This window comes from Equus przewalskii, chromosome 1 (assembly GCF_037783145.1).
Source record: "Equus przewalskii isolate Varuska chromosome 1, EquPr2, whole genome shotgun sequence".
Classification (NCBI taxonomy): domain Eukaryota; kingdom Metazoa; phylum Chordata; class Mammalia; order Perissodactyla; family Equidae; genus Equus; species Equus przewalskii.
In genome coordinates, this window is record NC_091831.1 from 16,715,369 (window position 1) to 16,736,242 (window position 20,874).

The window sequence follows — 20,874 nt, forward strand, 5'->3', positions numbered from 1 at the left end:
GCAATTTCAGTTTGGATCCCTAAGTGATGGCAGTGCGACAATTTGCTCTCCCAACCAACACTAGACATGTATCATGAGTGAAAAATAAACTTTCATTGGTCTTAATCCTCTGAAGTTTTGAGATCTGTGGCAGACATGGATATGTGCTGCCCAGATTATCATTCAGGGAAGGAATTGTCTGTGTTGCTGGGAGTACTGTCAGTGAATAGTCATCGGCTGCAAGCTAATCCAAGAATTGTCTCAGTATCAGAGGGCCACTTCATTCAAGGCCACATCTTTCCAAGGATGACCCACATGCAAGGGCTGAGAATATGGGGTTTTAAAGGCCCTGTCCTTTCAGCCCAACATAGAACAACTCTGACCAACAATTTTACCTCCAGAGATCCTTGTGGGATTGACTAAAGTTATCTGCCCAGCATCGTTACTCAATTTTTCCCTTTGTCCAATCCTGCTTCCTCCTCCCACCTCTTCCAAAGGCATTGATCTTAAGGGCACTCCCAATTAACATCATGAATACTAAACTCTATCTCAGAGTCTGCTTCTCAGAGAACCCAAACTATGGCATTTGGTGCCAGGAGTGGTACAAGAAAGCAGGAAATAAGATGAAGTTTGGGAACTGAATCACACACTGCCAGGCTAGCAATGAAGAACCTGTCATTGTCAGTAGGTGGAGCACAGAAAGCCCGTGGCACAAGGTGGCCATCAATTATTAATACTTAAACCAATGGTAAGTTAGGAAGGTATGCCAATGAAGGGATATTCTAGCAGAATGAAGTATTGGATGTTTGAAAAGTATGGTGAAAATAGTAATTACTAATATATTGGAATTGCATATCTACTGCTTAGTCCCACTGAGCCCTAGAAAAAGATAATGAAAAGCTGATAAAGCTAAGGGCCTCCTTAGTACCATATATAGAGGCTGCCAAACATAGACGGTCTACAAATTAAACAAGGTCTGTTATTCCAAAGTCAGGGCCCTGATAGGAAAAGAATAAGACCCTGACACGTGGGATGGGGACATTTGAGTTGATGCCCGTGAAAATTTCCCAAAATTTTGAATTCCCAAATTTTCCTGAATCATCTGAGACTGCAGAAGTGGTCCACCCTTTCCTAATAAACGATAGTACTTGGCTCTGCTTGAACACAATGCAGAGACTTCTCACCAGGAAGACCTGTGCTCCAGCTCAGAATCTGCTCACACCTTCCCTACTGGCCACTGGGCTTATAATTTGGCTCAGCATAACTCAGCCAGGTACATGCCTGGACTGTTATGGAAAGAAAGAAACTATATCCCAAAGAATCTATAAGATGTGGACAGTACGTATTGGTAGAAGTTAGTGGAGTACACGAGGGGAGCTTGATCAAAGCAGCCAGAACTTTATACTGGATTAGGGAAAGTTTACTGATTTGAAAGCACTCTCATAAAATGCAGGATTTATGCCCTGACAAGCACCCAGGAGATGGTACGAACTCACTATTACGACAACTCCTATGTACACCAAAGGAAACCACCAACAAAATGAAAAGGTAACGTACGAAACAGGAGAAAACATTTGCAAATCATATACCTGATAAGGAGTTAATATCCAAAATACATAAAGAACTCACATAACTCAAGAGCAAAAAACAAACAAGCCAATTAAAAAACGGGCAGAGGAAGTGAACAGACATTTTTCCAAGGAAGATATGCAAATGGCCAACGGGCACACGAAAAGGTGTTCAACATCACTAATCATCAGGGAAATGCAAATCAAAACCACAGTGAGATATTACCTCACACCTGCCAGAATGGCTATCATCAAACAGATAAGCAATACCAAATGTCAGTAACAATGTGGAGAAAGGGAATACTTGTGCGCTGTCGGTGGGAATGTAAATTGGTGCAGCCACTGTGGAAAACACTATGGAAATTCCTCAAAAAATTAAAAATAAAAGTACAATACTATTCAGCAATCCCACTTCTGGCTATATATACAAAGAAAATGAAAACAGGATATTAAAGAGATACCTGCACTCCCATGATCACTGCAGCATTAGTCACAATAGCCAAGATATGGAAACAATCTAAGTGTCCATCAATTAATAAATGTATAAAGAAGATGTGGTGTGTGTGTATACATATACATACACACACCAAATGGAATATTATTCAGCCATGAGAAAGAAGGAACTCCTGCTGTTTGCCACAACATGGATGGACCTTGAGGGCATTATGCTAAGTGAAACGTCAGACAGAGAAAGACAAATAGTACATGGTATCACTTATGTGTGGAATCTAAAAACAAGTCAAACTCAAAGAAACAGAGAGTAGAAAAGTGGTTGCAAGGGGTTGAGGGGTGGAGGTAGTAGGGAAAGGTCGGTTAAAGGGTACAAACTTTCAGCTATAAAATAAATAAGATCTGAGGATCTAATGTACAACATGACTATAGCTGATAAAAACTATATTATATAATTGAAATTTTCTAAGAGAATAGAACTTAAATGTTCTCACTCTCCCAAAAAAAAGGATAAATATGTGAGGTGATGGTTGCATTGATTAACTGCAAAGGAAGAATCTTTTCACAACGTATACTTATATCAAATTATCACAATGTGAACTTTAAATATCTTACAGTTTTATTTGTCAATTATACCTCAAAAAAGATGGAAAAAAAAAGATGACTCTTGGAAACATGGAAAAATACAGCTCATGCTAAGAAAGGTCAAATGCCAGAACTGTCATAGCAAAGAGTAAAGACATAGATTAAAAGTCTAGGTATGTGGGCATTCTGGAGTGGATATACCATGTAACGCCAGAAAATCCACCAGGTCACTCTATCTATGGAAAGGTCCAGAGGGTATGCTATTTACCAAAGTCGTGAAGAATGTGATGGTAAGAGGGATACTAGCATCACTAAGAATGCGGTGGTTCTCCTCCACAGGCCAAAGCTGACGGCAGGAGAAACTCTAACAGAACTGAGCTCAGTGATGGAGACAATAGGACAATAGACACCAACCGGTGACACTTAACCATCAGAATCCAATCCAAGTAGAGGGTTACTACTGTGACAAGCAGCAAGGTCAGCATGTCAATCAAGAAGACTGACCTATTGAGAATTACAGAGATGTTTAACAGAACACAGCATCCCCAGAAGCAAAACAGATAAGTAGCCAACCAGGGTACTGCCTAATGTATATCATCAGAAGCAATCAGGGACAGATGATGAGGAGGCTGATGGAAGATGGTGGAATAAAAACTCTCAATCTATTGCTCAATCTCTGGACTTGAGCCATTTTTGAAATCCAGGGCTAATATATTTAAAATTCTGGGGTTCAGGAAGAAGGACTCTGCAATACCACAGCGGGGGTACACGGTAATAATTCCCCTAGTTCTTCCTCAAAAGCACTCAGAGTCATTTCATTGAATAACTCTAGCCTAGGGAAAAAGGTAACACAAACATTTCAAGTACTGTTAGACACAAAGTCTGAGTTGAGACTGATACTCGTAGATATAAAGTGTTCTCATGGCCTCTCTTTATAGTAGGGATATATGGCAATGAGGAAATAATTGGCATCCTGGCCAAGATCCTGGCCAAAATGAGTGACTGGGTCTGCAGACCCCTGCACTGGTCATGCCCTGGATGTATAATTGGAATACACATTCTTGACAAATGGCACAACTCTCACACTGGGTCCTTGGCTATCACAGTGGAAAAGATCAAGTAGAAGCCTTTAGAACTGTTTCTCCCTGGATAATATAATAAATTTTAAAATAATGTTACATTCCAGGGGGAGTGGGTGGCAGGAATTAGAATTACCCTAAAAAATCTAAAGAATTCAAGGATAATGGACCCTATGAAATCTCCATTTAAATCATCAGTCTGGCCCCTGCAAACTAAACAAACCCGGAGGATGACAATAGACTACTAGGAAGTAGTAGTCCAAATTGCAGGCACCAGACAAGATGCGTATCTTTGTTAGAGCAGATTAACATGGCCATTTTTGGCAGATACATTCTTTGCCAACCCTATCAGAAAAGAGAATCAAACCTAGTTTGCATTCGTATGGCATAGAAAATAGTATACATTCACAATTTTGTCTCAGGATTATATTAACTCTCCCTCTTTTTATCACAACATAGAACATATTTGGTCCAATTGGACATCTTGCAGAACATTACATTGTTCCATTATCTTAATGACATCACTTTAATTGTGCCAGATGAACAAGAATGGCTAATGCAATGGAAGCCTTTTTAAGACATATATGCTTCAAAGGGTGGAAGATAAAACCTACAAAGATTCGGAGACCTTCCATATTAGTAAAATACCTAGGGGTCCAGTGGTCAAGAGCATTCTGAGACAGATCATCTGAATTGATAGATCAATTATCATATCTTGCAATTCCCACTACAAAGAAGAAAGTAAACCATCTGGTAGGTCTCTTTGGGTTCTGAAGGCAGCATATTTCACTCCTGGGAATACTGCTCCAGCCTATATACTCAGAAGACATCAAAGGCTGCCAGCTGTGAGTGCATGCCTGGGCAGGAAATACCTCTGCTGTTGTTCCCAGCTACACTGCAAGCAGCCATGCAGTTAGGGCCATATGAACCAGTAGACAATATAGTTATTGGTGGTGTCAGTGTTGGGAAAAGTATGGAATACATATTCATGTGGAAGATACAGAAATCTCCAGTGAAAGAATCCTAACGCAGACCCCACACACATGTCAAAGGCCATGTCATCTGCAGTGGAAAATTTTACACCTCTATTCCTAACATGCTATGGGGCCCTGGTAGAGATGGAGTGCCTAACATGAGTTATCAAGTGACCAAGTGTTCAGAGTTTTGTATCATGAGCTGGTTCTGTCATGAATAATTATAGGAACATAAAATGAAAGTGGTACCCAAGATCAAGCATGAACAAGACCATAGTTCACAAGGAATGTGCATGAGCAGGCAGCTCAGACCCCATGTCATCTACCACTGTTGCACCAGTACCTATGCCTCATCTTACAGCTGATGGCCATATGGGGAATCCTCTACACTCAGATAACAAGAGGAGGAAAATACAAATATGTCAGCTTGATATGTGGGCACAAGTCAAAAATGGACATAACTTATAAGACAGCCTGACTCAAGAGAGGCCTTGAAGAACAGTGGAAAAGGAAAAAGCATCCCAACTGGACAGGTTTTTGGGCAGTATGCCTCATCCACATTGTGTGGAAGGAGAAACGGCCAAGAGCAGTAGTTAAAGGCCTAGCTAGCTGGTTAGGAGCCTAGAAGAAACAGTGGAAGATCAGAAACAAGAAGACAGTGGGGCAGAGACATGTGGATGGAGATACTTGGATGACCATGAAATTGAAGATCTTTGTGACACAAGTTAAAGGCCATCAGAGAGCATTCAACATGGAAGAGACATTAAACAACAAGTAAATAAAACACTGAGACAGCTAACATCAGTCAGTCCCTATCATAGGACACCTCAGTGCTCCACAATGAGCACATGAACAAAGTGCCGTGATAGAGAGATGGAGGCTGTCCAGGAGTGTAATAGCATGGGTTCCTTCTGAACAGAGCTGATCTAGCTATTGTTACTGCCAAAAGTCCAGCCTGATGGCAAGATATCAATTCTGATCACTTGATAAGGCCATTCTCCAAGAAAACCAACTAGATACTTGGTGTCAAGTTGACTACTTTCTACCCTGGATGGGCCAATGATTTCATTAAGACAAGAATAGATACATATTCTGAATATGAGTTTGCTTTTTCTACGCACGGGGTCTTAACCAGCATGATTATCTTTGAAATTACAAAGTGTTTGCTCAACCCTGCATGGGATCCTACGTAATCAAGAGACACACTTTACAGCAAAGGAGGAAGAGGAATGGGCCCATGACCATGGGATTCACCAGATCCCATACCACACAACCTAACAGAGCTTTGCATAGACACAGTTGAAGCACAGGATGCAAGACATACATTGGAATTAAAGACCTTTAAACGGTGCTGTGTCCCCAGTAGTAAGAATATATAGGTGCAGAGACCAAGGAGTGAAAGTCACTTCTGGTAGCCTCACTTTCAGTAACACAATTGGGGTACTCATGCTCTCATCCCGCAATTCTGGGATCTGCAGGATTAGAGGTCCTATTCCCCAAAGGGGAAATACTCTGGCAGGGGATGTAGCATTGTCCCATGGAACTATAAGCTATAGTTGCAACTTGGACGCTTCAGGCTCCTTGTGTCAAGGAACCAGCAAGCAGACAAAAAGAAGTCACCATCTTGGCAGGGGTAATTGGCCCTGATCATCAAAGGGACGTAGGATTGCTGTTACAAAATGAGGACAGGGGAATATGTTTGGTACACGAATTATCCACCTAGGTATATCTTGGTAGCCCCTTACCAAGTGTGATGGTAAAGGGGCAAGTACAGTAACCCAGACTAGGAGGTTCATCATGATCAGGGGCTCAGATACCTAAGGGTGAGGATCTGGGTCACGCCACCAGGTAAGACACAGAGACCAGAAGAAGTTCCAGCTGACAGTAAGAGATATTTAGAAAGAATAATGGAGGAAGGACATGATGAATATCAGATGCAGCCCTGAGAACAGCTGCAGGAGCCAGAGCAATAATCTAAGGTTTCCCTCAGGAAGAAAGCCCCACTGGAATTCTAGAGAAGCTTTTGACAAATGTATTTAAAGAAGTGGACTGAGTTGCTCAAAGAATGAGTTGCAATAAACATGGAAATGGGCTGGCTAAATATACCTTCAGGGAAGGACTTGTTGCCCCTGCTGCTAATGTTGCTATTACTGGACATCATTCAGGTGCCAGCCCCTACAGAGATTGCTTCAGCTACAGAGAGCTTCCTCAGCTAAGGTCCTACCCTCCTGGAAGTGAGCTTCACACAATGACTGATCAAGGCCTAGCCGTTTCATCCTAATAAGCGACAACTCTGATGGGCATTTTAACTCCAGAGTTCCCCTGGGCTGGCTGAGGCTAAGTCTGCTTGACTTTTCCCTCTGCCCAATCCTGCTTCTCCCCTCTCCCTTTCACAGGTGTTCATCTCAAGGACCTAAGAAGCACCTTGAACACTAAACTGTCTCAGTTTGCTTTCCAGAGAACCCAACTGTTGTTTGTTGCCATGGTGTAACCTGTACTGACTGATACAAGACAATAAATGTGAATTTTCCTCTGCACTTTCTTAAAATAACTGGCAAATTGTTTTCACTCATAAAATTGTTTAGGAAGAATAAAATTTAACTTGCAAGCTTATGAAAAGCTAATTGAGGTAAACAACTTTTGAAGCTACAGACAGAGTTATTTCCTGCTTGCTAATACTTGCCCACCTGCCAGGATTTTTCAGCAGAATGGGAAGAGAAAAAGACAGGAGCAGTTGTCACAAATAGGCTTCCAGCTTTTTCAATAACTACTAAACAGAAGGTAGGGATAGATAAATTCTGTTGCTGAGTTTTCACATTCTTGATTAGGACTCTATAAAATATAGACTGGTTTTCCTGCGAGATGTAGAAGTTATCAAATGCCTTAAAGCTCAATATTAAATTAATATAATTTGTTTACATGTAGTCTATTCCCACTCTTACATTATAAAGTCTCTTACATTATTAATATGACTGCAATCTATAGTTATATTTCTTGACAAAAAGAAAATCTATTTCCGGAGCACTCAGGTCATTATTGCTTCATAAACAGTTCAAGGCTAGATGAATTAAAGCAAAAGCTACACAGTTATTGACATCATGAAAATTGATGGAAACATCATTCCATAGGAACAGAAAAGTCACACAGGAATACAGACCAAAGTAAAATTTGCTCTCTGGAATACAGATTTTTTTTAAACCTGTGCTACAAGTACTAAATATTAATTTACAGACCGTCCTCTCAGTAAACGTAAGATCAAAAAATCAGAGTTACTATTCTCTCAAACCCAAATTTCAGCAATTAGAAAACTGTGCTGTCAGAATTATTTACCTATGTGGGGCCACATAATAACATTAAGAACTTATGCTGAAATTTAGACACCGGTCTATTGTATATTATGCATAAAATGGTATAGGTGGAAAATGTACATTCATTGGCTAATTTTTCTACAGATACTCATATTTTTTCATGAAAATATACATCAGTAATACTTGAAGGACACATTTTTAAAATTCTTTTAAAATTCCACTCGAAGTGCCAGTTCATACGTCAGTCTTTATTGCATACTAGCAATACAGTAAAAAGAACACACAGGTTGTATGTATAGAACTCAAAACTAGATGGCTATAAAGAAAAACTTCTATTAACCATTTGGATCCTTTTGTAATAGAACACAAAATTTCTAGATGTTGCCAAAAATCTTTTCCACTTGCCCCTTAAATGATGATGCTTCAATGGGTTTTTTCCTCCACTAGGTCAAAACTTTTATTACTATTCTAAAAGGTGCACCCTTTTCCTAGGTTATCTTATGCGTGCCCACAGCATCTCCGGATTTTGTCCTCTGGCTTTCATTCAATAAATATTTATTTAGTTTCTTACTCTCTGCCAGGAAAAGTGGGCACCACTATTTGACCCTCATTTTATAGTGTTTTAACACACAATGCTATTTCCTGTTTGCTTCAGTAAATAGTCTGGATATAAAAAATTATCCTTATAGATTCCCTGATAATGAATCATACTTGAATGTCTAGAATAAATCCTACTTGGTCGTAGTTGATTATACTTTTGAAACAATGCTGAATTCTATTCGCTAATATTTTATTTTAAATTTTAAATTCTGTATTCATGACTGCTCTCCCTTGCCTCCTTACCCAGGAGTTTTGTTAAGATATTTAAAACTTTTCTTTCAGTATATATTTTATTTCAAGAATCTTTATTTAGCAATTTTTGCATTCAAAACAATCTTTTAAAATGCTTGTTAAGAGAGAGACAGATTCATTGTTCATTATTCTTTTCTTCCTCTCTAATTTTCTACCTCGAGGACACTATTTTCTGATTAATTTGTCAGAGGGGAGAGACACCAAAAAAATTCAAATATACCTTAAAAATCAGATTAACTTTAAATCCTGTTAAATCAGGAAAAAATCAGTATTATAGTGTAGTGGTAGAATCAAAAGAAATCTGAACTTAGACTTGGTTTCAAATTCTGAAAACATCATCTTATGACCCACGTGACTTTGAATTTAGCCATGCTAAAGCACAGTTTCTTCCTCTATAAATGAATATGATAATAAATCCTACACAACTATTATGAGAATTATGTTATAAAGCACGTGTAAAGTGCCAAGCACTATAGGAAGCATTTGACAATTGTTACTTCTCCCTTTTCTCAAAATGAAAGATCACTTTTTCCTTTACTTATTGGCCTCTTTTATAAAAAAGAAGAAAGTACTATTTCTTCTATATAATAGTATATTATATAAAGAAAAAGAACATTTTGAGCAAAGGATACACTAAAGCTTAAAACAGTCAACAGCTGGCTAAATTCATCGAAAAAAACGTGTGAATGATTTTAAGAGTTTTTCTGACGAACAAAGAAACACCAGGTTCTCTCGGTAGCCAGGCAAGGGTGCTGCTTTCATCACAGAAGAGCCTAAGAGTTTAAGGAAGTGCATAGAGAGATACTGATTAGCAAAGAGAGGAACTAGTAAAGTAACTTCCAGAAAATAAAAATAATTATAAACATGAAGAACAAGCAAGTTGGAATTTTTCTAATCTTGCTCAAGTGTTCCAAAAAATTTAAATAATCACTTGTTTTAATTTGAAAATGCCTTTATGAAATTATGTGCCTTACAAAATTGTATCCATTATATACATACACATATATATCACTCTACAAGGTTGTACAAAAACACATATGCTGCGCTTCATAAACTAGTTAAGTGATTTTTAAAGGTATATTGAACTACCACTCCATTGTGTTTTAAAATGGTTAACCATACACATTATTCTACATTACCAATTAAAATAATATTACTTCTTCAAATACGGAATTACTTCTCAGCTTTGTTTACTGAGTTTGTTTTTAAATAATCACCTATTGAGAAATTAAGGTAATAAATAAAACTCTCATGTTCAGGAAAATTTATTTTAAAAACTTTATTATTATTTTGATCTGATTTGAAGTTTCGGCCATTCTGCTTTCTACAAGATATATTTCTGATATAAATCCTACTCCCTAACCTATTCTGAAATAATCTAACTCAGGAAATTACATTTCATGTTTATACTCTCTTGTTGAAGAAAAAATATGACCAATGTATCTGAGTTGTCTTTCACACTGTTTCCAAATTCTATACATTCTCTTAACTCTTAGGTAAATTTTCTTATTGAAGAATAATGACTACCATTTATAACTAAAAGCATCATAATTATATGTTGGGCCTACTTAAAATTGTGTAATAGCTATTCATTTGATTGTTCTAAATTATTGTCTCAAAACTCACTTCAATTTTAAGGTATGTTTCAATTCATAAAAATGTCTCACTTGTAAATGTTGTAATCCCCAGTAAAAACCACCTGGTAACACTTCAGGGATGTAAAAAACAGACAATCTGACTCCTTTTTTCCCACTGATCCTACAAAACTAATTTTTATGATAATGTTTACTTTCCACAGCCACATAGTTTCAAAGTACAAATACACCTAATAACATGAGATCAACTCAGTGAGACGTTTTTCCATTGCTTCTTTAGCCTCATTAAGTACTAGAAGATTACCTTTACCAGAAAGATCATGTTAATCTTGAATAAGGTGTCATGGTGGCTTTCTGAAAGCAATAAGAATACCACTAACAATAACAAAAATGTTAACAAAGTTTTCAGATTTAAAATCTGATTTCAAGCTAGGTTTACAAACTAGCATATTAAGTAATATATCATTCTATATGTTACAGTCAATCCTTTCTCATTCACCAGCACTGGCACTATTATCAGTTGCACTTGAGTCACTTTTTAAAAATATAGATGCCAGTGCCCAATCTAAGAGAATCCGATTAATCAGGTTTGGTTTTTTCCCTACAACCTTCCAAGGAGACGCCAAGGTACAGCCGTGTTTGAAAATCACTATCATATGCCTTCTACATCTATCATGTATAATATAATGAGAACTGTGAAGGCAAGGTTATATCCTCAAAGATTAATGATATTCACTATACAAAATTTACTATGCCAATAAGGTGGAAATAGTACATTTTAGAGCAATGAAAAATTAGTACTGGCACAAATATTCCTATTTGTTTAAACATCACATAACACAAGGCAATCAGCTAAGTCTTCAGCTGCATTCCAGTTAAATGTGTCATAAAAGTCCTAGTGTACTGTACTAAAGAGAACAATTAGCAACATGACCTTTGTTCCCCAAAACACATCTATTTTCCAGTTGGTCATTATGCAATGGTTGTATTTTATTTCCACAAAAATATACTCCATAAGGAAAACAATTATTTTGGAAGACATTTTCTGAAATAGGAGAAATACTTTTCCAAAGAAAATATTCCAACATTTGATGCTACAAACTCAGGAGAATAAATACATATTTTAGGCAGGGGGACTTAATTGGGAACTGCATAGAAATACTCAAATGTTATAAAACAAAACACTTTTATCCTTTGTTGAATTATATGGTTGCTTTATATGTTTTTGTTGTTAGTGTTAGCACAGGGCAAAAAAAAAAACCCGTATGTTAAAATGTAAAACTGTTTAAAATGTTATTCTTCCTCCAATCTGAACAATTTCCTTGAAAAATGAAACTGATACTCGCTTCCATCTTTCCACAGCATTAAGAGACATTACTAAACATAAGGTGTCTGGTAATTTATTGCCAAAATTAAGAATATACAATGAACCCAACCAAACAGCATGGTGTAGTCAAGTGGAAAGATTACCAGAAATTTTAGGAGTTACAAAACCTAGACCTATCAGTACTCCCTGCACGGCTTTGGGCCAGTTCCTTTTACTCTGGCTCTGCTTAGTACTCTGGAAATGGGTTTAGTAACATCTTGTTACAAAGCTATTAGAGAGATTATAGGCACTGTGTATAAAGCCCTTAGCACAGTACCTACCTCTTGGAAGACACTTAACAAGTAATAGTAATTAGAATAATGATAATCTGAACTCTTTCTCTTTCTCTGGGAAACTAACACCTCTAAGATTTTTTTCACCTCAGTAAACTTTTTTTGATACATAAAACCTAAAATACGATAATCTTGAACAATACAGAAGAAATAAAAATAAATTTCCAATATGTCAGCTACAAAATATCTCAACATTAATTTCTTCATTAAAGTATAGACATTGGGTGGAAACTCCTTGAAGAATCTTTTGCAAAAGTTCAAAATCTCACTGTATGGATTTTTAACAATAGCAATAAAAATTCTACTCTTTTCCTAGGATTTTTATTCTTAGAAGGAAAACAAACAAAACTTTCATTTGCCTCCAGAGAAATAAGCTTACTGTCTCATTGCCATAGCCAAACAACATGTTGACAGGCCCAGCCTGGCAATGACGGATCACAATAAACTAGCCTAGATTAAGTACTTCATTTAAACCATTTTTCAGGATCTCAGGCATTGATTTATAAGCCTTCTAGAAGCCGAGACAATCCCATTTTCATTATGAATCATCACTTCAAATTATTAATTCAAAAAGGTAAAAACTTAACTATTTAGAATCCAAAAATTCTAAAGACAGTGGATCTTTTTTAATGATAATCACAGATAGTCATAGCTTAGTGTTAAAAAGCATGCTTAACTTCATTACTACGAATTTCTTTCCAAACAAACTTACAATAGTACAAAGATCAAACTGCTTATTAATAGGCATAATCTTCTTTATATGCTACCACTTGAAATAATGTTCTGAAGTAGATTATGTACTTTTATGATATTTAAGAGCAAAAGTATAATTCTTACATCTATTAAATGTGTTATTCTTTGGTCTTTTTTATTTTTATTTATCAAAATGCTTCTTAATAACTTAAAATTGGTATATTACTTTATACCAACAGTAAAAGGTGCTCATAAGTACTGCTACATATATTTTAATTATCAGCTAGTTTTTATCTATATCATGAAATACAGAGAAAAAAAGTTTTCACTACAATGATCTACTGGGTAGCTAAACTAAGTATTTCAATAAATACATTCATTTATTATTTAGAAATTGATAAGACTATAGATAGCATAATTAAAATTAAATGAATTGTATAGATGCACTGTATTTCTGGTTCTCTGGAAAAGATTCTTTTTTCAGTTACCTCCATTCCTAGGTATGTTCTGGATTCCATTTTGTCCCAACATCTTATTTCTTTAGCTCTACTGTCTCTATATTCCTTTCTCTAGTTCTATGAGCTTCAGTAAGTATATCTGGTATGTTTAATTTAAACGCAACTTTGCTCATATTCACTAACTCTAAAATGCTTACATTCCTACTATTTGTAATTTACATAATTTGATAGTGCTCCGTATCTACCGATTATCAAAACTAGTATGATAACAGTCAAACACAATGGACTGATACAGTGCTCACACAGGGATACAATGCATAAAAGCCTTCAAAAAGGACATCAAACCTAGACTTGTTAATTCCCCCATCTCCACCACTAAGTCACCCCAGTATTTCTGTTCTCCTGGCCCTACGCTACTACTGTGCTGAAATTAAAGAGAATTCCACTCATAATCTGTCACTGAATTTATCTCTAAAATGACATATATACATGCTGTCAAGTAATGTATTTGAGAATCTCTACATGAAAAATTTCTGATATTTCCTACTTTGTACAATCCTAACAGATACATACCTATGTCATATGCCAGGAAATCGGCAGAAAAACATTTTGCACCGTTACTCAAGGAAGTGTCATTATGGGTATTTCCTCCAAAAATAAGCATAGCTCCATTGATAAGAACAGCTGAATGAAGGTATCTGGCAAACCCACTTTCTTTCAAAATAGTCCTACAGGATAAAATTTAAAAATGTATTACAAAGGATAAAAAGACCTCCCTGATTTTATATATATTATATAAAGGGTCTAATTTGCACACAGAATTTTCCTTGGAGTTGTGAAAATAACATGCTTTATTTTTTTTAACAACTCATAAATGGCCCCTAAACTTCAATATTTTTAAAAAAACATTTTGAGATTCACAGTATCTTAAAATGTTTTGAGGAAACACAACATGAAACATAACTGTTAATGATTTTACACTAATTTATATCTTGAATTTTTATTTCATTTATAAAAGTAGGAAACAAGTTTCCTTAAAACTAGAGGACCGATGTACCAAAGTAAATAAAAAGTAAAATGCAAGAAATTTACTCTGAACCATATTCAGTTAAAACTACATAACTCATATGGGTCCCATGATACAGCTCTTAAATTTTTATTTAAGTATAATATAACAACCATAAAAGTGTACATATCATAAGTATAGAATTCAATGAATTTTCACAAGATGAATACAACTAATTAACCAACACTGAGTTTTTTTAAAAAGAGTATTACCACTATTCTAACAACAAAGATTTGTATTGTTGTCTTTGTACTTTACAAAACAGAATCATATAGTTTGTATTCATTTGTGTGTACATTCTTTTGCTCAAGATTATTCTTGAGATACAGCTGTCCCTTGGTATCTGAGGGGGGATTGGTTCCAGGACCTCCACAGACACCAAAATCTGCAGATACTCAAACCCCTTAGTTGGCCCTCCATATCCACAGGTTCTGCATTCATAGATTCAACCAACCACAGACTGTAAACATAGAACATGGTTGAATCCATGGCTGTGGAATCCATGGATATGGAGGGCCAACTATGTCTCCATATTGTTGTGTATAACTGAAAATCACAATGCATTTTTGAGAAACATTAAAATTAATATAAGTGTTCTTTTAACTAAATAAAGTGAACTCTGAGAGACAGTAATATAAATATATGCTCACAATTATATTTCACTTGAAAGAACTGATACATAATAAAGGTGCATGACAATATGAATCAATGCTTTATAATACTCTAAATAAATCCCTGGTACAAATAAAAATATCAGGATGCAAACATAGTTAGTATGTACAGTATAGTTGGTAAGATATATATAGTATCTCAAAAATCACGTATTACAGGGGCCGGTCTGGTGGCAAAGTGGTTAAGTTTATGCATTCTGCTTCAGTGGCCCAGGGTTGGCCGGTTCAGATACCAGGTGCAGACATGGCACCGCTTGTCAAGCCAAGCTGTGGCAGGCACCCCACATATAAAGTAAAGGAAGATGGGCATGGATGTTAGCTCAGGGCCAGTCTTCCTCAGCAAAGAAAGGAGGACTCACGACAGATGTTACCTCAGGGCTAACCTTCCTCAAAAAAAAAATCATGTATTATAAGAGCAATTAATGGTTTAAGAATATGGACCTGACTTTCAGAATGGCAATATGAGGAGTTCTACAAACACTCTCCCCAGAGAAAGAACTATAATTGGTCAAAATTATAAAAAACAACCATGTAAGGCCTCAGAAAATTTTACTAAGAGCAACAAGAAATAAATAAATATTTACTCAATAACATCTACTAAATTTCAGCAAGAAGAGCAACAGTTCATGATATTTGACCCAATATCTGTTCCCATCCTTCTACACAGACACACACAGACACACAACCAGTTCAGCAAGACAGACATTCAACCCCAGAAGTGTAAAGCCAAGAACAAAGAGCTCCTCCATCCCTCAGCTCCGAGTCCAGGCTACTGATAGCTAAGCAGGAGACGCAGACTGCCAACACTTCTCACGCCTCCCACCTCTGGGAGGCAGAAGCTCTATTCAAGGAGAAAGCATAAGAGGTCTGAGTACTCATCCTCTACCTAGCCCCCATTCACAAGGTGGAAGCTACACACAAGGCATGGCAGGCTAACACAGAACTAAAAAGTCTTCACCCCATTTCACTCATGGGGCAGAGGTTATATCCCAAATCAAGTGAGCTGAGAAGAGCAAAGCCTACCATCCCCATCCAGTGCCCTCATATTAATACAGTGGTGTCACTCCAAGAGGAACAGGTTACTAAGCCCACCTACAACTCCTAAGCAGTGGCACAGAGGATTTCTCCCACAGCAAGAGGCAGGTTAAGAAAAGCAGAGTTCCAAAGCTCTCTCAAGGGAACTGACTTCATCTGGAACAGGGTAGGAAACTTCAAGGCTTAAGGGCACTCTCAGAAACAATGTAGATTTGGGTTGTAATTAAGAGATAGCTAGGAGCTCCAAGAGAACAATAAGCTGAAACAAAGACCAGATACAAGTTCACCAGAGAGAACCTGGGGAAAAGACAGCTAAGAAGAGCCCTACTGGGGTCAGAACCTCAAAGACTGGTCTCAAGGATTACCCTTCAAAAAGGGCTGAAATCGAATTCAAATACACTGTGGAGCAATTTATGCCCCAGAGCATTGTTGAAAATAATAGAGCAATCAGACAGCACTTAGTGAAGGCTACCAGGTGGATGTGATAAAAACAGAGGCAGACAGCTTAACAGAAAGCTCAGCGGAAAAAGTCAAAGACAGCCCTGCTAAAACTACTGTCACCCCAGGGTGACTGTGTGCATCCCCAGGCTGCACCTTCTGAGGAGCAACATAAGAGGATCTACTTGGAGGAGGAAAGAGACCACTAAAAGAGTTCAGCCAAGTCACGGAACAAATAACACATCAACAGTCCCAGAGAGGGAGGGAAAACCAGGATTCAGAGTTGCTACAATATATTGTCTAAAATGTCCAGTTTTCAGGGGAAATTATGACATAGGAAAGTGTGACCCATACATGAAAAAAAGGAGGCAACAGAACTGCCTTTGAGAGGACCTGAATGTCAGATGAGGTAAAAAAGACTTCAAAGTAGCTATTATAAATATGTCCAAAACTTAAAGAAAACAAGGTTTAAAGGAAAATATGACATTTTATAAAATATAAAATATCAACAAAGAAAGAGAAATTACATTAAAAATGGAAAATCTGGTGTTGAAAAGTGTAACACTTAAGTTTTAAAATTTACTAGAGAAGCTCAGCAGTAAATCTCAGCAGGCAGAAGAAATAATCAGTGAACTAGAAGATATATCAATAGAGATCCTGCAATCTGAAGAGCAGAGAGCAAAATGAACAGAGCCCATGAGAAATACAGAACACCATTAACAGCAACAAGATACATTTACTGGGAATAAGAGTGCAGAGGAGAAAGAGGTAAAAATTTTTCGAAAAATAATGGCTGACAACTTCCAAAATTTGATGAAAAACATTAATATATACATCCAAGAAGCTCAATGAACTCCAAGTAGGAAAAAACACAAAAAGATCCACACTCAGACATAAGTAAAAGTGTTGAAGCCAAAGAGAAAGAGAAAATCTTGAAAGAAGCAAGAAAAAGATCGTTCTTTGCATACAAGGGGATCCCAATAAGACAAATAGCTGACTTCTCATTATTAACAATAAAGGCCACGAGGCAGTGGAATAACACATGCAAAGTACTGAATGAAAGAAAATGTCGGAATACAGAGAGTGATGTCAACAAGATGGCAGAATAACAGTTTCCTGTCCTCATTCTCCCACAGAAACACTGATTTTATCAACTATCCAGAGACCAGAGTACCTTTGTGGGAGCCCAGAAGCCCAGCAGAGAAGTCCTAGCACCACTTGGAACAAAAATTCGGAGAACAAAAGGGTTGAAGAGGGTAAGAAGAACAGTTTCACTTTATCACATCACCCCTCCCCCAAGGCAACACAGCTCATTGCCAAGAGGGACCCCTTCAACCTGTAATTTCTCTTATGGAGGAAAGTGAGAACATAGTGAGTGCCTGGCTTTCATAGCCAAGCGAGATGACACCCAAGAAGACCACCTCTTTCCCACTCCATAGAGAACAATAAGGGGATTCGCAGAGGAGGAAAAAGAGGGGTCAAAGCAACCGGGGCACAAAACTGAATAAAGGGCCAAGGTTTTCACTAACCACCTCATAACTCCACCAAGAGGCTCACCCAGGAACTGCAGAGGATGCATCAACTGCAGAATCACCCCAACTAGCACATGCATGCCCCCAGCAATCCATAAATCCCTCCCCCATGTAGCCAGCACCCCACACAGACCCCTGCAGACAGCACACTTGAGCTTCTGCAGATCATGCACGAGCACACACAGATAGCTGGCTCAACTGTGTTGCACTGGTAGAAGCTGCATAGCCTTGAACGACTCTGGCACTGTTCTAGGGAAAATAAATGGGAGGCTCCCAGCACTGGGCCTGGCTTAGTGGGATGGACAAAAATATAACATTCAAAAGATATAAAAACTCATAAAACTCAATATAAAAAAAGAACAACCCCATTAAAAAATGGGTAGAGGATCTGAATAGACATTTTTCCAAAGAAGATAAAGATGGCTAACAGGTACATGAAAAAGTGCTCAACATGCCTAATTATCAGGGAAATGCAAATCAAAACCACAATGAGATATCACTTCACACCACTTAGAGTGGCTATTATCAAAAAGACAAGAAATAACAAATATTAGTAAAGACGTAGAGAAAAGGAAACTCTTGGCACTGTTGATGGGAATGTAACGAACATGACTTGGAAAACAGTATGGAGGCTCCTCAAAAAATTAACAATAGAACTACCAAATGATCCAGCAATTTTACTTCCAGGTATTTACCTGAAGGAAATGAAACAACTATCTCAAAAAGATATCTGCACCCCATGTTCATTGCAGCATTATTTACAATAGCCAAGACATGGAAAGAACCTAAGTGTCCATCGATGGATGAACAGATAAAGAAGACGTGGTGTGTGTGTGTGTGTGTGTGTGTGTGTGTGTGTATACATATATACAGGGGAATTTATTCAGCCATAAAAAAGGAAAGAAATCCTGCCATTTGCAACAAAATGGACAGACCTTGAGACTATTACACTAAGTAAAATAAGTCATACAGAGAAAGGCAAATACTGTATGATCTCACTTATATGTAGAATCTAAAACTAAACTCAGAGATATGGAGAACAGATTTGTGTTTACTGAAGGTGGGTAATGGGAGGTGGGCAAAATGGGTGAAGGTGGCCAAAAGGTACAAACTTCCAGTTATAAGATAAATAAGGCCTGGGGATATAAAATACAGCACAGTGATTATAGTTAACAATACTACACTGCATATTTAAAAGTAGCTAAGAGAGTAGACCTTAAAAGTTCTCACCACAAGAAAAAATAATTTGTAACTGTGTGGTGACGGATGTTAACTAAACTTATTATGGTAAAAATTTCACTATATATTTATATATATATATATATACACACACACACACACATCAAATCATTATGTTACACACCTAAAACTAAGACAATGTTATATGTCAATAATATCTCAATTTAAAAAATAATAAATACATGAATAAATAAAATTTAAAATAGATAAGTGTTGGTGAGGATGTGGAAAAAAGAGATCCTTGTACACTGTTGGTGAGAATGTAAGTAGTATAGGCAATTTGAAAACAGTATGGAAGTTCCTCAAAAAATTAAACATTGAACTACCAAGGACTATCACATGATCCAGCAATCCCACTTCTAGGTATATATCCAAAGGAAATGAAATCAGTATTTCAAAGGTATATCTGCACTCCCATATTCACTGCAGCATTATTCACAGTCTCTGAGATGTGGAAACAACCTAAGTGTCCCTCCACAGATGAATGGATAAAGAAAACATTTTATATATATAAATGTATATATATGTGTGTGTATATATATATATACATAAAATATATAAATTTATATATTTAATATATAAATATATAGAGAAAATAATATATATATATATTATTATCCCACCTTAAAAAAGCAGGAAATCCTGCCATTTGTGACAACAGGTACAGAGGACATTATGCTAACTGAAATAAGCCAGACACAGAAAGACAAGTACTGTATAACATCATTCATATGTAGAATCTAAAAAAGTCAAACTCATAAATGCAGAGAGTAGAATGGTGGTTGCCAGGGGCTGGGGCATGGGGAAATGAAGAAATGTAGGTCAAAGTATACAAGTTTTAGTTACGCAGGATAAATAAGTTATGGAGATCTAATGTGCAGCATGGTTACTATAGCTAATAACACCGGATTGTACACTTGGAATTTGCTAAGACAGTACATCTTAACTGTTTTCACCATACACACCAAAAAAAAGGTAACTATGTGAGATGTTGACTACACTAATTAGCTTGACTATAGTAATCATTTCACAGTGCATATGTATCTCAAAACCTCACATTATACACCTTAAATACATATAATTTTTGTTTGTCAATTATACCTGAAGAAAGCTAGAACAAATGTCAACGAAGAATCTTACATTCATAAAACTATTCTTCAAAAATGAAAATAAAGTCATTACCAGATGAATAAAAACTAATAAATTTGTTGGTAGATTTGTCGTATGAGACACCAAAGGAAGTTGTTCAGTCTTAGACAAGTTATTCCAGTCCAGGGTGCTATCAAAGGCAATTATGTAATTATAAAACAAAGTATTAATACATATTTGTTCTCCTTTCTTTTCCTAATCAGTGTGAAAAGCAATTTTTATAAAACAATTCATATATAATTGCATTGTTGGGCCTATAACATATAAAAATGCAATATATTTGAGAATAACAGCACAAAGGGATGGATCGAAGCAAAGCTTTGTTGAAGGAAGGAAACAATGCCAAAGAGTAACTCAAATAAACAGGAACAAATGAAAAAATGTAAAGAAAAATATTCAGTAACAAGATTAACATAACAAATATATATTTGCTCTCCATCTCTTTAAAAGATATAAAATTTATATAAAGTAATAAGTATAACAATATATTGTTGAGTTTGCATCATATATGGATGTCATATATATAATTATAATACCACAAAGA

At 36.6% G+C, this 20,874-nt stretch overlaps 1 protein-coding gene across 4 annotated transcripts in view; it reads right to left on the reverse strand.

The window, feature by feature from the left end:
- ATRNL1 (attractin like 1) overlaps positions 1-20,874 on the reverse strand; it is a 747,612-nt gene that overhangs the window by 592,607 nt on the left and 134,131 nt on the right. For all 4 annotated transcript variants that reach the window (XM_070595739.1, XM_070595592.1, XM_070595677.1 and 1 more), the window contains exon 10: positions 13,774-13,928. In XM_070595739.1, the coding sequence (XP_070451840.1) occupies positions 13,774-13,928 (155 nt within the window). The remainder of the gene's footprint in view (positions 1-13,773; positions 13,929-20,874) is intronic.